The 17,194-nt window shown below is 50.8% G+C and overlaps 1 protein-coding gene across 1 annotated transcript; it reads right to left on the minus strand.

The window, feature by feature from the left end:
- Positions 1-295: 295 nt before the first annotated feature.
- LOC123055536 (protein NRT1/ PTR FAMILY 3.1) lies at positions 296-11,191 on the minus strand. Its single transcript, XM_044479521.1, has 3 exons — positions 10,939-11,191; positions 1,465-2,260; positions 296-1,364 (listed from the first exon to the last, which is right to left on the minus strand). Exons 1-3 carry the CDS (start codon positions 11,030-11,032, stop codon positions 470-472), a joined length of 1,785 nt encoding a protein of 594 aa, XP_044335456.1. The 5' UTR covers positions 11,033-11,191; the 3' UTR covers positions 296-469.
- Between the last annotated feature and the right edge of the window lie 6,003 nt (positions 11,192-17,194).

Here is a 17,194-nt window from a genome sequence, read left to right on the forward strand (position 1 = left end):
ATTGTATGACCCAGAATAGATCCTATTCTTCTACCTTTTTCAGGTAGTCGATGGCTATTCACTGCCACCACCTTAACACCAAAGAAGAGTTCGACCAAATGTTTTATTTTTGTCTTGATCCATACAATGCTAGAGAAGTATCTATGATGTGTCAAAAATCAATCTATAAAGGTGTGTCGAAAAGCCGATCTATATACTTTAATCTCGACTATGACGTGGAGGGGAACAAATCCTTGCTATGTTGACAGTTGGATTGACATAAATCAACCGTTGATATCACGTTTGAGCCCTAGGATTCGAATTTTCAAAATTGTAACCTGTATAGTAGTGTAGATACATTTCGTGAACGATTACATTTCCAAATATTACTACATTCGAGAGTGTTCCTAAATCGCGGCAATATTAATATATCATGATGATGGCAAGATACATTATTCCGTCCCAAATGTAACTCTACCACGCATTCTAGTTACTTGTAGCTTACACCCTTCTTGGTGCTCTGGGTGCCATTTCCATGGCCAGGTTGGTGCTCGACCTCCGTCTCCAATGGCTTAAAAGTGTAGTACTTGACACATACGAAGTAGTAGACGAGGTTGAGCCCCTGCAGCCCGACGACGAGCCAGTAGTAGTTATCCAGCTTCCCTCTGTTGAGGTTGTCCTGCAGCCACTGCCCGCTGGCCTGCGTTTTCTCGTGCACGATGGTCACCAGCAGCGTGCCGAGGTAGCTCCCCGCCGAGATGGTGAGCCAGTAGAGCGCCGCCGCGGTGCTCCTCATGCTCTCCGGCGCCTGGTCGTACAGAAACTCCATGCGGCCGACGTCCATGAATGCGTCGGCGATGCCGTGGATGGCGTACTGCGGCACCAGCCAGAAGACGCTGATGGGCAGGGTGGCGCCTTTGGGCGCGTCCAGCATGCCGCTGGCGGCGGCCACTGACTTCCGCCTGGTCTCGACGGCTGCCGCGGCCACGTTCGCCAGCATGGCGATGGTCATGCCGACGCCGGCGCGCTGGAGGTGGGTGATGCCGTTGGGGCGGCCGGTGAAGCGGCGGAGCACGCGGACGAGCACCCGGTCGTAGAAGGCGAGGGTGACCAGCATGGCGAGGTTGGTGAAGATGAGCATGGAGGCCGGCGGGATCTTGAAGCTCCGCGTGATGTCGCGGTCCATGGTGCGCGCCTGCTGGATCGCGAAGCTGCTGTTGTGCGACGACGCGGTCACCATGAGGATGCCCGCCGCCCAGATGGGCAGCATGCGGACGATCGACTTGATCTCCTCCACCCGGTGCACCGTCGACAGCCGCCACAGCTTCGGCTCGCCGGACGGCAGAACGTCGCCCTCCGTCACTATGGCCGCCTTGTCAAAGAACCTTATCATTCAAGAACTAGTAGTTAGCTCATGCAGGCTGCAGCCAAAAACTACATAAAGGTTTCATCGGTTGCCAGTTTGCCACAAGGAGTGCAACTCACTTTAGCTGGTTGGTGTGGAGAAGACGGCCGGTGGTGGAGATGCCGGCGTCGAGCTTCTTGTCCTCGTACAGGAGGTCCGGGTCCGGCACGACTGCTTTCCTCTTCTTAAACGCAGCAGCCACGACCTGTGCCAGCCGGACAAGCGGGCTGCCGCCGGGGGGCATCCTGACATATAGCGAGTACCCGGACACGAAGCCGATCACGGCGACGAACATGGCGATGGTGGGCACGCCGAGCCCCCACCCCCACCCGACGTTCTCCTGGATGTACACCACCACGGTGACCGCCGTGAGCTTGGCGAGCTCGATGCCGAAGAAGTACAGGTTGAAGAAGCTCCACATGGGGGCCTTGCCGCCGTTGGCGCTCCGGCGCCGGCGCGCGCCCAGCTCGAGCTGGTCGGCGCCGAACGCCATGTTGCAGGGCCGCGAGCCCCCGGCGCCGATGGACGTGCAGAGCAGCGACAGGTAGAGGATGGCGATCTGGTAGGTGGAGGCGCGCTGGCACTCGGCGGCGTGCTTGGCGCAGGGCGGCGGGCGGAGCGAGGGGAGCGCGGCGGAGAGGGTGAGGCAGACCATGCCGAGCTGGTAGATGATGGAGCCGACGGTGATGGTCCAGAAGCGGCCGGCGAAGGAGTCGGCGATGAGGCCGCCGACGAGCGGCGTGAGGTTGGTGGTGCCGTGGTAGTTCGTGAGCACGTTGGAGGCCTCCACCAGCGGCAGGTGCAGCTGCAGGGTGAGGTACGAGATCAGGTTCGAGCCGAACCCCACCGTCGCCAGCCGGTCGCAGAAGTCGTTCGCTGCAAGAATGGCGGGAAATGTTATATTTCAAATTGTACTAGTATATGCCAAAACATTTTTTTTCATATTTTTTTTGCAGGAGAACAATTTGTTCATATTACTTGTTCCAGAATCACAATCTTGCTTTATTTGACACACGTGCTAGATTCTCTAGATATTTTGAAACGGCAATGATGATAATCCATATGGATACCTCCCCCAAAAAGACATTGATAACATGACGAAGGTTTGACATGAAAACCTTGAGAAATCTACACGCCTCGTGTACATGATGAATAGGGTGATGCTTCAGCTATAGAAGGAGAATTTCTTCTCTACAATTAATGTTACGCGGATAAGTAGCAGGAAACAACAATATTCCTGCGTCCAAAACAGTCGCTCTTTTTTTCCTTTGAGGAAAACAGTTACTCTATTTTGAAGTTCTGATTACAAGTAGGAATTACCTTGAAGTTGTAATTTTCTAACATTTCGCACTCACTATCAAGTAGTAGTATCGAGCAGTCAAAAGTCGTAAAGGTATCTCGTGAGGTTCTTCATGCCCGCTCCCGCTCCACCCCCAGGCCCCGCGCTGGCGCCCGCCCCGGCCGCCCTCGCTGACCTGGCGGCCTTCTGGTTCATGCCGCTGCCGCCTCCGCCGCATGGCCGATCGGCTGCTGCCGCCCCTGCGAAGCTCCCCTCCCCGCTGCGGCCGTCGGATGCCCACCTGTCAGATCTAGATTCCCCGACGCCCGGCGGCTGCGACGCGCGCACGTCCTCCGGATCCGAGTTCGTCCCCGAGTCGCCGTTGGGTCCTGGCCCGGGCTCGGTCGCTCCTCCAGCTGCGTCATCCCTGGCGCGCATTGATGGGAGGTTGGTGGCTCGCCATTACTGCTCCACATCGGTGGAGCGCTCCAGCTCGCCTCCTGCTGCGACTTCAAGGCCAACGCCAGGCGCGTCTTCAAGGCCGGCGACAGGCGCGGGGCGCGAGGCGGACAAGGCGGACATGACCGGCGGCTGGCGCCTTGTCAAATCGCGGCGAGGCCCGCGCCGCCCGGCTTTGGAGCCTCAGGCATTCATGCCTCCTCCGCTCCCGCTGTGGCTTGAAGGCCGATGTTGTCGCTGCCTCGCTCCTAGGCATAAAGCGCTGCTGTGCCGAGAGCCCATCCGCTGCGCTCGCTGCCTTGAGAACGGTCACCGCGCCCGTGGCTGCAAGAACCGGTGGCGGCCTCTCAGCTCTCTGCCTTGCCTCTCGTTCATCCCGCCACCACCTCTCCCTCGCCCGTCGCCTGCTGCTCCTCAGGCTCAGGAGCCCAAGTTCGGCGCTGGTCGGGGCTGGCCTCTCCCCAAACCTGCGCCGGCACTGCTGCTGCTCCCCCAACCACCAGCACCCCCTCTGCTGCTCGACACCGCCACCACCACCATGCCGCCTCTGGGTGATGCTGCTCTCAGGCCTGAGGAGGACTTCGTGGTCATCCCTGCCACGCCGGAGATGCAGGCTGAAGCTGCCCTGCTCTCCACCAACGCCGCCGTTGCTTGGTTCGAAGGAGCTCGGGAGGATGTCCCCTGCAACACGGTGGCTGCTGCGTTCGCCGCCACCTTCGACTTCAGGCAGGAGGATGTGAGTGTCGTCCGACACTACCCCGAGCAGTACCTGGTGCGGTTCTTGTACCAGCACAACTGCGCCGACGCCGTCGACCGCGGCGACTTCCTCGTCGGCAACTCCAGGCTCTTTGTCCGTGGGTGGCGGCTCGAGCCGCACGCGGACAATGAGGACATGTTGTACTATGTCCGCCTCTGCCTTGAAGGGATCCCGGTGCACGGCTGGAACAACTACATCGCCTCGTTCGTCATCGGTCGTGGCTGCTCGCTGGACCTGACCCCAACCGCATCCCCAAGGTGAAGTGGCTCACCTTACTGGCTCGGGGCCATCGGCGTCGCGGCCATCGTGGCCTCCGGCACCGCGTGCTGGTGCACCTTGATCTGTTGGAAGACCACACCAAGGCCAAGGATGACGACGACAACCCGCCTCCTGCGGAAATCCAGGAGTACACTTGGTACCGGCGTTGTGTGGATGGCACGGTGGGACGCGGTGAGCGCCGTGCCACCCAGGGCAGAGATGAGAGGAGGCCACCTCGCCGGGACGACGAAGATGACCGTGACGGCCGGCAGGGCCGTGGTGCTCCACGTCCACGCGAGGGATGGGGCGCCCGTATCCGGCGCTCCCTCTCCAGGGGAGCCACTGATCACCAGCGGACGGAGGGGCAAGACCGCAGCCGCGACCGTTCTGGTGGGCGGCGTCGGAGCGACGCCCCTGCGATGGCCGGCCTCGCGCCTGCTCCTGCTAGCGTCGCGCCCGCCACGGTCCTTCTGGGCTCCAGGTCCACCAGCGCTGAGGAGACCCGTGCCCTGGAGTTGCTGCTGGTGCGTGGGCGTAGCCCGGCACGCCAAGTCTCGCCACGGGCTGTGCGCCGGCGCGCCCAGGAGGCTCTCACGCCGCTAGCCTCGCCCCCTCTATCCCCCACGTCGGTGCTGCCACGTCAACTCCTCTCCAAGCGAGACGATCCCAGGGCGTCGGCCATCTCTCTAGCGGCTCAAAACCCGGCGGTGACACACCTCTGCTCGCCCACGATGCTTCTTCCGCCTCTGTCGCCGGCCAGGCCACCGGGCTTCGAGTCGTCGCCCACTCCTCCCCTTGTCTCCAGCGGCCCGGTGCGACGCACCCCCTCTCCGGTGCAAAGGCGCAGAGCGGCTGCGGACATCCAGCCGGCCAGTTTTGGCCTGGCTGTGCTCTTCGACGAGAGGCCGGAGCCGATTCTGCCATCCCCGGCGTCCACGTCGCCGCGTCCACCTACTGCTCGTCGCAAGACGCTTGCGGGTGTTACCATCTCCAGGTCCGCTACGGGTCTCTCCCTGCACAGGACATGTGTGAAGAACAAAGCCCCTGGGCGTGCCAAGGAGGCGCCTGCTACCAAGGCGGCTGAGCTGCTGGTTTGCCGCAGCCTGGGAATAGTCAAGAATGGCGAAGATGTTACAGCGGCGGCCTTAGATGCTTTTGCAGAGAAGTTCAAAGACACACTGCCCCCGGAGGTGATCAGCTCCATGCGTGAGCTTTTCAAGCTTGATGATGTGCAGGCTGCTGGAGTGGAGGATCCGCTTATCCAGCACGGCGGGGCTGGCGCCATTGACCTGGATGGACCTGAGGATGCGGCTGGAGCCTTGTTGGCTGCAATCTGATTGATGGTCGTTGTTCTTTGGGTTTAGTAGTTCCCAATGTTAGATCAACTTCATGTGTCTGTAGTGTGGTGCGTGCACAAGGTGCAGTGCCATGTTTTCTTCTGGTGTCTTTGTAGCTCCAGGAGCTTTGCTAAGCTCATAGTTGGGTTCTGTCAGCCCAGCTTGCTGCTGCTTTTGCATGTGTGGGTGGCTGATGGATGTTCATCATGCCTCTATGTGTACTCCCTATTATCATGTTAGAGCAAGCTATCAATGTTTTATGTTGGAACGTCCGAGGCCTCAATTGTCCGGATCGACGGTCCACTGTCAACGCCACCATCACCTTCTCCTCCTATCATATTGCATGCCTTCACGAGACGAAACTTGTCAATGTCGACGTGTTCACGGCCTCCTTCCTTGGGGGAAACAGACTGCGCAACTTTGCACAGAGGCCAGCCGAAGGCACAAGGGGGGGAATGCTTCTGCTTTGGGATGACCAGTTGGTGGACCTAGTTGACATCAACTACACCGCCTTCTGTTTATCCGCGATGGTCCGAGTCCGAAACTCCGACGTGCAATACAAGATCACCACCGTTTACGGCCCCACCGACTCTTCTCGCAAAGACGCTTTCTTCGCGGAGCTCATCGACCAAAAACCACATGCCGGAGTCCTATGGCTTGTGGCAGGAGATTTCAATCAAATATATCGCGCGCGCGACAAGAGTAATAGAAACATTAACCGGAGTCGCATCAACCGGTTTCGAACGGCTCTCCAGAGTTGCGAGTTGAAGGAAATTCATCTACAAAATAGGAGGTTCACCTGGAGCAACGAGAGGGCAAACCCGACCTTGTGCAAACTTGATTCGTTCTTCTGCAATGCTGAATGGGACGCCGCCTTCGGCACCCACGTGCTCCATGCCCTATCTTCCTCCCTTTCCGACCACTGCCCTCTCCTTCTCGCAGATGACAAAGGCCTGATGAGACCCAAGACCTTCAAGTTCGAAAACTTCTGGGTCTCCATGCCGGGTTTCATGGAAGTTGTTAGCAAGGCTTGGGATGAGCAGCCTCCACACTCTGAGCCGTATCAGATCTTGTTCCACAAACTCAGAAAGGTTGGACATCGCCTTTCTGAGTGGAGTAGGGGACTCTTCTCAAAGGCAAAAATTCAGCTGCATGCGGCCCTTTTGGTGATCCTGCACCTTGACATTGCGCAAGAAAACAGACATCTTTCCCCCGACGAGGTTGATCTAAGGGCTAGGCTTAAGAGGAGGGTAATAAGCCTAGCCGTGCTTGTGAGGGCTCGGAAAAAGCAATGCACGAGAATTGCTAACCTCAAGGAAGGAGATGCAAATACCAAATTCTTCCATCGCCGGATCAATGCAAGGAGGAGAAAGAATCATATCCTCAGGCTAAAGCATGGCCAGGGTTGGGTCACTGACCATGATGCTAAGGAGAAGATAATTCATGACCACTTTTCTACGGTCATGAGGAGAGGGTCTTTGTCAACAAAAGACTTCAACTGGGACGAGCTCAACCTGGAGTCTCACGAGTTGGAGCTGCGCGAGCTTGGATCGCCCATCACCGAGGAGGAGGTGCTTGGGGCATTAAACGACATGCCCAATGATAAGGCGCCAGGCCCGGATGACTTCACGGGCATTTTCTTCAAGAAGTGCTGGGGCATAATCAAGCATGATGTGATGAGGGTGATTCTCCAGTTTGACTCCTTACACACGTCCGATCTACACTGGCTCAACTCTGCCAACGTCGTGCTTCTGCCCAAGGAGGGAGCTGAGGGTATTGGCGATTATAGACCCATTAGCCTTATCCATGCTATCGCCAAAATCCTCGCGAAGGTGCTATCCCTCCGCCTTGCTCTGCACATGAACAAACTTGTCTCCAACGCTCAAAGCGCCTTCATCAAGACGAGAAGCATACACGATAACTTCATGTGCGTGCGCAACTTTGCCCGCCGGCTCCATAAGTGCAAGACTCTGTCGCTCCTGTTCAAGCTTGACATCCGAAAGGCATTTGATTCGGTCAGATGGGAGTATGTGCTGGACCTCCTCCGATGCCGTGGGTTCCCATGCAAATTTCATAACTGGATTGCGGCGCTTCTTTGCACCTCTTCCTCGAGGATCATCCTAAATGGTGTGCCCGGCCCGCCAATCATTCACGGTCAGGGCCTTCGCCAGGGGGACCCAATTTCACTGTTGCTATTCGTCATCGCCATTGATCCGCTACAACGGCTCCTTGACTTGGCTACCCGCAAGAAATTGCTCCACCGGATCCGTGGAAGAGGTGTCATGGTGCGTACCTCGCTTTATGCGGATGATGCCGCGGTGTTCTTGGCCCCTATAAAAAAAGACATTGACGACTTCTCGGCAATTTTACGTGGTTTTGGGGAGGTCACCGGGCTATGCACCAACTTTCACAAGAGCTCCGTTGTGCCTATCCGGTGCAATAACCTTAACTTGGGACACATTCTGCAAAGCATGCCGGCCACTGTGGCGTCCTTCCCTCTACGGTACTTAGGCCTCCCGCTATCCGTCTGGCAGCTGAAAAAGGCGGATTTCCAATTTCTTGAAGACAAGGTGGCGAGCAAATTGGTTACGTATGAGGGGCAGAGCATTACTACCATTGGGCGCACGACATTAGTAAATCGGTCATCTCCTCACTTGCGGTCTACTTCATCACCTCCTTGATTGTTCCTCCGTCCATCTTGCAAAATGTGAACAAGCTGGAGCGTGCTTTCCTGTGGTCCGGGTCGGATAAGACCACGGGAGCAAAGTGCAAGCTTAATTGGAATATTGTCTGCCGCCCATCGGAGTACGGTGGCCTTGGAGTCCTTAACACCGCCAAGTTTGCTCGCGCCTTGCGACTGAGATGGCCTTGGTTCGAATGGACGGAGCCAAATAAGATGTGGGTCGGTTTGGGCAACCCTTGTGACGAGGCGGACATGTCTTTCTTCTATGCCTCAACCACCATTTCTGTGGGGAATGGGGCCAAAACGCCCTTCTGGGAATCCCCTTGGTTACAGGGAGCCAAACCAAAAGATGTTGCTCCCCTAATTTTCGAGGCCTCCATGAGGAAAAATTGGAAGGTGCGCGAGGCCCTCAAAAACAATGATTGGATTCTCAAGATCAACCCCTCCACGACCGTCTCCATCGAGCACATCCGGCAATTCTTCACTCTTTGGATGCTCTTGCACAACTTCCATCTTGATGAGCTTTCCGAGGATTCCATCATATGGAAGCACACGGCCGATGGGTGCTACACCGCCGCCTCCGCATATCAAGCGCAATTCCTCGGGCTAGTTCTCTCCCCCATGGAGCACATGATTTGGAAGGCTTGGGCGCCTCCAAAGGCAAAGTTCTTCGCTTGGCTGGCAACCCAAGATAGAATCTGAACGGCGGATAGGCTCGCCAAGCGGGGTTGGCCGAACTGTGGTCTTTGCCCTCTTTGCAAAGGGGAGCAAGAGAGCGGTCCTCATCTTTTTTTCAAGTGTCGTTACACCATCCGCCTTTGAAAGATGGTCATTGAGAAATTTCAGCTTACGCATTTGGACACCTCTTCATGGCATTTGGAGGCTTCAGTCAAGAGTTGGTGGGAAAATTTGACCGGCACAGGAGTACCCGACAGAAAGGCGATGGCCTCGATGACTATGCTCGTGTCGTGGACCATCTGGAACGAAAGGAATGCACGGGTCTTCCGGCATAAGTGTGCTCCACCGCCTATTTTACTAGCTTCCATTGCCAATGAGGCAAAGCTTTGGGTCACCGCCGGGGCAAAGAAATTAGGGGCCATTATTTTGCGCGAGTAATCACTCATGCCGTGTAAGGGTGCCTATTGTAACAAAACTTCTTCTCTACTTAATTAATATATGAGGCAAATCTTTTGCCTCGGTTTCAAAAAAAAAGTCGTAAAGGTTCGGCACAGATTTGATTCTGCATTTCTGCATATAACAACCGTATTGGTATTGTCTGATGGCTACACTTCGGCAGTTTAGAATTTCATTACTCACGGAGGAAGATTCTTATGCTGCTAGCCAGGTCAGGTTGTTCGATATGATTCCAAAAACGTCATTTTTGGTTGCATATAGGACTTTTCCTTTGGAGACTGCATATAAGATAGGACCTATAGGTTACATCAAACGGTGCAGTCTTGCCGTAGCACGTCATTTTTGAACAAAATAGACCAGGTTGACTTCACGAAAACAGCATTCACATTCACATTTGTGTCTGCTTTTTTCTCTGAAGAAGAAGAAAGGGTTCCCCTGGCTTTCCTTAAGACACATTTGTATTTTGTATCTGCTGGAACGTTAGACCATGTGCCGAGGTCACTAGCTAGTTCCGTTATTCTTTGCGTGTGCCTAGCTACTGAAGGTTCAGCAGAAAAATAAATAAGTTTTTCTGCGAGAGAAAAATAAATAAGGTTTGGTTTAATTTCATGCGAATTAAGTCGATTTTTTCCAGGTTTCGAATATTTCATGTGGAATTTGGAATGCAACAGGGTATAAATTCTGTTGTAACCAAAACGGTGTTTTTTGCGGTGTGTGCTTGAGGGAAGATTACATGGGGCAGGGGCATGCAGCAGCCCAAGATCATGAATAATAGTTGAATACAACACTTGAACGTTAATTCTTACTCCCTCCGTTTCAAAATAGATGACTCAACTTTATACTAACTTTAATATAGTACAAAATTGAGTCATCTATTTTGGAACGGAGGGAGTATCTATCTACTCTCTCCGTTCATAATAAGTGCTGTGATTTTAGTTCCTAATACCGCTAACCTAACAGTAAACTCACGTGTCAAGATTGTTTCAACATGCAGAAAGTAGATGCATGTTATTCACTTGTGACAAGTCGCATGTCAAAATGAATGTGAATGAACGTAAAAAAAAAGCAACAATACTGTGAGTACGAAGGCAAAATCCTTGAAAAATGTATAAATTAAGTGATGCCTCATATGCATAGCTAGAGCCTAGAGCAACGTTCCACGCTCTTGGGTATCTTTTGGCAATTGCTGAGCAGCATTCAGACATGAAGCATATTCTTTTTCGCGACAAATTCGGTGGTCAAAAGCAAAAACACTACAAACGCATAGACCCCGGAATTACAGTGTGAAAAGAAAACTCTCCAGATCACGAGGTTTGGTAAATTTTGCAGATTGGAACTATTGCCTGATTTAACTTTTGTGCCATCAGTTATTGCCTCAACTAAACGTGTTTCATGTGCAGCCTCCACTGAATCATAAAGGAAAATCGATAGCACTAGATATCCGCAGCCGCCCAACGCAAGAAAACAAAGGAGCTGAGATAACGCTCCAGTGGAGCATCAATGGAAACCTGAGGCGAAACCACTAGCTAATTCTGTGGGAGCACAGCAAAGAGCAGATCCCAACGTGCATATCTAGCTTTACTAAGCTTAAAGAGAGAACCGAAGTGGAGAGCAAGGGGGGCAGGAAAGGATCAATCGATCAATCACCTAGGATGAAGGGCATGGTCCTGAAGCCGCCCTGCTTGGCCTTCTTCGCCGTCCCCGTGGCGTCCTCCGCCCGCTCCCTCCCGTCCTCGGCCATGCCGTCTCTTCTCCGGCGGGAACCCTGGCGGCCGCGGCGGAGGTTCCCGGCCGACTCTCGACGGGAGCAGTGGAAGAGAGCTACGAGCTACGGGTAGGCGCTGGCCGGCCGAGTAGCTCCGTGGCGTGCGCTGAGTGAGAATGGGGAGGTGTCCTGTGTCGTGCACGCCTTTATATAAAGGCGTACGTGGTTGCTAATGTGCTTGCACATATCCGTCCCCGGGAAAAAAGTCGCTGGAAATGGGAGGCATCCGCTCCACTACAGGATGATTAGGAGGATGTGACGGCGTCCACTGCTGTCAGATCAAAATGGCATCAGGGGCACCGCTTTAGATATCTCTTGATTGAATACCTTGCAAGATCGAAACGATCTTGCCGTAGTTGAAATTCGCTGTTGGGACTAAAGTGGACTAGGCCTATATAGCATGCACATTAAGATCGGAACGATCTTAACGTAGTGGAAATTCGCTCATCATATGATCTGCCCTACATGATCGTGAGCATCACCTATGTATCTTAGTTATATGAATTGTTTATAGGTGGATGTTGCTCTCTCTCTTTTATTGAAATATAATATATATATTATGTGTGTTAAAAAAATTTATACACTACATGAATATATTTTTTAAATTTTGAATATTTTTAAAGTTATATAAGCATTTATTAAAATATATAAAAACATAAACACTTACTTAAAGCATGAATATATTTGTAGATTACATTAATATTTTGTTAAAACTGTGAACAATTTTAAAATTCTATAAGAACTTATTGAATATAAGTTCTTATCCAATATGCAAATTATTACATGAACAACTTTGTAATTCATGCTTTATTATATGGATAAATGCTAACTCCATACGTGATTATTTTATAATGTAATTTATTATATATATATATATATATTATTTATAACACGCTATTATAATTTACATATATTCTATAAATTTCTGAAAATAAAACCAAACAAAATGTGACGTAGAGACTGCAGCCCGCTTAATAGTCAAAGAATATATAGCAGCAACATCCGGTTATTACATAAAATGCCTTGAGGGTCAGGTGGTTAGCCTTGCGCTGCTGCTGTCTACAGGTACCAATTTTTCATTTATTCGTTGGAAGCTGACAAGTGGACCCTTGTAGCCGTGGCATAGTATTTTTCGTGACACAAAAATAGCAAAATAGCAGGCCACATGTCCACTTTGCCGTCCAGTCGCTGATAGCGGGTCCCATGCCATGTTGGCGTGCCTAATCAGCACTTTGTTTGTATAGAAACATGATTTACACCGTATATGCACATGAAAGCCAAATTGTGGCATCAGTTCAATGTATGCCACAAGTTTTAGCACTAAACGGACTTTTCACGCCAAGTTGTGACACCAGTGGTGTAATTGACAGTGGTGTTTAAATGAACACAAGTTTTAGCACCGTATAACCATTCGTCAATTTAAATGAACAAAAAAACAGTGGTGTTTAAATGAACAAAAAAAATTGAGGTGAAGTTTAAATGAACAAATAGTAAAGTGATGTGTGTTAGATGAAGTAGGCCCATACCTAAAAAGTATAATTGTGGAAATGGGCTTCTTTCCTTTTGGGCCTCCATCTTGACTTTGTCTTTCTTTCTCCTCTTATTTGAATAGTTGACTATCATGGGAAAGTACGTATGTTTCTTTGGAGACTATCGAAAAATTCTATACCAACTAATGATGTTCGCGCACATAGGCATATGTCAGACTCAGGTGCCTGTGGGCTATGCGGGGCTCCAGATTGATGGAGACACTCCCTTCTGGAGTGCACAATGTCAAGATGCACATGGGCGTTGGTGGATGATGAGCTGGCGCAAACCCTAGCGACTATCACTGAACCACATGCTAAACATTGGTTATTCACTCTGATTGACTCTCTATCACATGAGGCGTTTGTGAAGCTAGCAATAACACTATGGGCGATTTGGGTGGCTCGAAGGAAAGCTATACATGAAGGTATATTTCAAAGTCCACAAGCTATCCACGGATTCATAAATAGATATCTGTCAGAGCTTAAAATGCTGTCGATATGGTTGCGGCGAAGATCTCCCTTTCTCTATCATCCAATGCTCGCTCCTTTGGGCCTTTGGATGATTGGCATTCGTGTTCCTATAACCTGCGTAAATTCCTCAGAGGTTGGTCTCGTAATCGTGCGGCGGAGGATCGTCGCACCAAATCTTTCCTCGAAGACCAGATCTTATCGCTGGATCGCGCGGCTGATTCTATTGGGCTCTCTGACGATGGTTGGGCGGTTCGTTATAATCTGGAGTCTGCTTTAATACAGTTACACCATCAGGCTGAGATTTATTGGCGTCAACGGGGTACTCTAAACTGGACTCTAAAAGGCGACTCCCCTACAGCGTATTTCTTTGCGATCGCGAACGGCAGGCGTAGACGATGTAGTATTAATAGCCTGCTCATTAATGGTGTGCGATCTTTGGAGCAGTCTGTTATTATGGCTCATGTGGTGGATTTCTTCTCTTCGTTGTTGGGGGCTACACCTCCATCGGGCTTCTCCATTTCTCCCTCCCTTTGGAACTTAGGTCTTAAAATCTCACCCGAGGAGAATGCCTCTTTGATGATCCCTCTTTCTGATCAGGAAATTTGGGATGTTGTTAACACTGCCAATCCTAATGCTGCTTCTGGGCCAGACGGCTTCTCTATTCCTTTCTTTCGGAAATTCTGGCCCCAGTTGAAACAGCTGGTTTGTAATATTATCCAGGGCTTCTGTCTTGGTACTGTCGATATCTCCCGCCTGAACTATGCAGTGATAACCCTGATCCCCAAGGTTAAGGGTGCTGATGTTATTTCCCAATTCCGACCTATTGCTTTGATTAACAACTTCGCCAAATTCCCGGCTAAAGGCTTTGCGAATCGTTTGTCGCCGGTTGCTCATAGAGTTATTAGTCCTTATCAATCTGCTTTCATCAAAGGGCGTTTCATCCTTGATGGTATCCTATCCCTTCATGAGATTGTTCACGATCTTCACGCTCGGAGAGCTAAAGCGGTTATCCTTAAGCTAGACTTTGAGAAAGCCTATGACTCCGTTAGCTGGCCCTTCCTCAAGCAGGTCCTTCTTGCTAAAGGTTTCGGAGGTGCTTATGTTCATCGTATCATGCAGTTGGTCTCGGGTGGCCATACTGCCGTTTCGGTTAATGGTTTTGTTAGCAATTTCTTCGCCAATGGTAGGGGCCTTCGCCAAGGGGATCCTGCTTTCCCTGTTCTTTTTAATTTTGTGGCCGACGCCTTCTCGTGCATGCTTTCCAGGGCGGCCCGTTGTGGGCACATTGCTCCTGTGGTCTCTCATTTACTTCCGGAGGGTGTTTCCCACTTGCAATATGCGGATGATACAATTATCTTGGTGGAGCTGGATGACACTTGCATTGCCAATCTTAAATTCCTCCTGTTGTGTTTCGAAGCTGTTTCGGGTCTTAAGATTAATTTCGCTAAAAGTGAGGTCCTGGTGACGGGTGTGGATGAGGCGGAAGCCTTGCGGGTTGCCAGGCTTCTGAACTGTTCTTTGGGTTCCTTTCCCTTTAGATATCTAGGCCTTCCTATCTCTCCTGGCGTGCTCCATGCTAAAGATTTCGCTCCGGCGGTCGCTAAAGTGGGGAACAGGGTGCTCCCTTGGAGAGGAAGATATAATACCAATGCTGGCAAAGTTGCTCTAATTAACTCCTGCTTATCCTCTCTCCCCATGTTTCTTATGGGCTTTTATCTTCTTACGGATGGCGTGCATGCTGGCTTCGACAAACATAGAGGAGCCTTCTACTGGAATTCTGCGGATAACAAATGGAAATATAGGCTGGTCAAGTGGCAGCATATGTGTAAGCCTAAAAACCGTGGGGGGTTAGGTATTATTAATACTCGGGTGATGAACATTTGTTTGCTTATCAAGTGGTGATGGAAAATTTTAACTAGTGGGGCTGACTCGCTTTGGTTCTCGATTCTTAAGGCTAAATACTTCCCACATTCCAACCAGCTGTTTGCCACCGCGAGGTGCGGCTCTCAATTTTGGAAATCCCTTGTCAAAGTCAGACCTATTTTCCTGGAACATGTTAAATTTAATGTTGGTAATGGGATGGCAGTCCGCTTTTGGTTGGACTGGTGGTCGGGGGATGCCCCCCCTCGCTGAGAGTTTTCGGGTTTTGTTCTCTTACTGTCCTAATCCGGGTATCTCCATCGCGGAGGTGGCGGCTAATAACTGGGATCTGGCCTTTTGTCGGGCCCTGTCTTCTAAAGAGTTGGAAGATTGGCAAAGTCTCTCTGCCCTCTTCCCCGTGCTCTCGGAGTCGGCCGATTCTGTAGTATGGCCTCATTCGGCCTCAGGTAGATTTACGGTCAAGTCGCTTTATTCTAGACTTATTGGTGGTACTCCTTCGACCAGATTCTCTTGTGTTTGGAAGTCCAAAGTTCCTCCTAAGATTACAATTTTCCTTTGGCAAGCCTTTCGTGGTCGCCTGCCGGCTGCTGACCAGATTAAAAAGCGCAATGGGCCTGGCTCGGATTTCTGTCATCTATGTGGGGCCTTGGAGAACTCTGATCACATCTTTTTCAATTGCATGCTGGCCAAGCTGGTTTGGTGCTGTGTCAGATCTTGGCTTCAGGTCTCTTGGAACCCCTCCTCTTTCTCCGATATTCGAACCCTAGCCAAAGTTTTGGTTGGGGTGACCAAGAGGGTGTTTTGGGTTGGCCTGGGTGCCTTATGTTGGGCTCTGTGGACCATTAGGAACAAATTTACTATTGAGCATATCTTCCCATCTAAGCCTGCTGATGTTCTTTTCAAATCATGTATATTATTGCAGCAGTGGAGATCATTGACTAAGGAGGTTGATCGGGATGCCCTGGACCTGCTCATCGACAAAATCCGGGCTTCGGCATCTCACATCTCCGGACGGGATCCTGTCGTCTAATCCTGGTGGTGTTGTTTGCGGAGTTTAGGTCTCACTCCTTTCCGGCCCGCGCGCCGTGTATGGCAGTTGCTTGTATCCATCCTTCCTTGGCTACTCTTATTTACTTTTCATTCCGTGCACTGTGTGCGTTCTCCTCGTTAACTGGTCTCTTTCCTGTTTGGTCTCGTGACGCTGCCATGTGGCTTTATTTATAAAGTCGGGCTCTGGCCTTTTCTCTAAAAAAAGAACCACAGAAACAACAACAGCGCGCAACTTCGACATCTACTACAACAATCCAACGGCCAAAAGCTCCACCATAGGGTCATGCAAAAATTCATGTTGATGCCGCATGTCGGAAGGCACTGGGAGGATCAGTTGCTACTGTTTGCTGGGACGAAACCGGTGCTTATCTTGGGAGCTCGGCCCTCGTGATAGCAGGGGTAGACGACCCGGAAATTCTGGAAACGGTTGCATGTCGGGAAGGTCTCGCTCTAGCCCAGGATCTTAACATCTCCAACGTTGTGGTTGCTTCAGACTCCAAAGGTGTAGTGCAAGCGATTAACAGCAAAAGTCGGGGAAATAGTGGTGCCATTATTTTTGAGATACATAGTAGAGTTTCTTTTTAAAATTGTGTTTTTGCCTTCGAAGGTCGTGCCGTCAATGTAGAGGCACATAGATTAGCAAAGCATACTTTTTCGTCAGGTCCGGGGCGATATATTTGGCTGGGCCAACCCCATGACCATAGATGTATTCCACTTAATGTGGCTTTTCATGAATAAAGCTTGGTTACTCCCTCGATTTTTTTTTTGAATAGTTGACCCCCTCCTTTTTTTTGAATTGTTGACTTTTCCTCAAAAAAATTGAGCAAGTAGATTTGGTTTGTTGACTTGATCTTGTAATCCTGTGGGCCTCATATTATTAAATGCTCAATCCCCGACATGGGATTTAATTATTATTTTGAATTTCTTCTAAAAATATCATTTAAATTTACGCAAATTGTTAGGCACACTTTCTCTGCCAAGAGAATTTCCATCAATCTCTTCCATGTTGCATCTGTGAGATGCTTTGTGGATGGGTGCAGGCTCCTTATTTTGCTCAACAACCTATGTTTATTTGTGTTATCTTCTTAATTGAAGGATTAGCTGGATTATGGAGGTGATAATTCGCGAGCAAGAGAAGATTACATCCTTTGTAGAAAGGAACATAGGGTATATTGTGATTTCCCAGTTACCAGTCCTATTGAGTAAA

Source organism: Triticum aestivum, chromosome 1A (genome assembly GCF_018294505.1).
Source record: "Triticum aestivum cultivar Chinese Spring chromosome 1A, IWGSC CS RefSeq v2.1, whole genome shotgun sequence".
Lineage (NCBI taxonomy): Eukaryota > Viridiplantae > Streptophyta > Magnoliopsida > Poales > Poaceae > Triticum > Triticum aestivum.

What these genes read in the sequence shown, in the direction of transcription:
- LOC123055536 (XM_044479521.1), bottom strand. Translation starts at nt 11,032, where the DNA reads ATGGCCGAGGACGGGAGGGAGCGGGCGGAGGACGCCACGGGGACGGCG. An exon ending in GACCATGCCCTTCATCCTAG is followed by an intron (nt 2,261 to 10,938) that starts GTGATTGATCGA and finishes CCATTCTTGCAG; the next exon opens with CGAACGACTTCTGCGACCGG. An exon ending in CTCCACACCAACCAGCTAAA is followed by an intron (nt 1,365 to 1,464) that starts GTGAGTTGCACT and finishes TTGAATGATAAG; the next exon opens with GTTCTTTGACAAGGCGGCCA.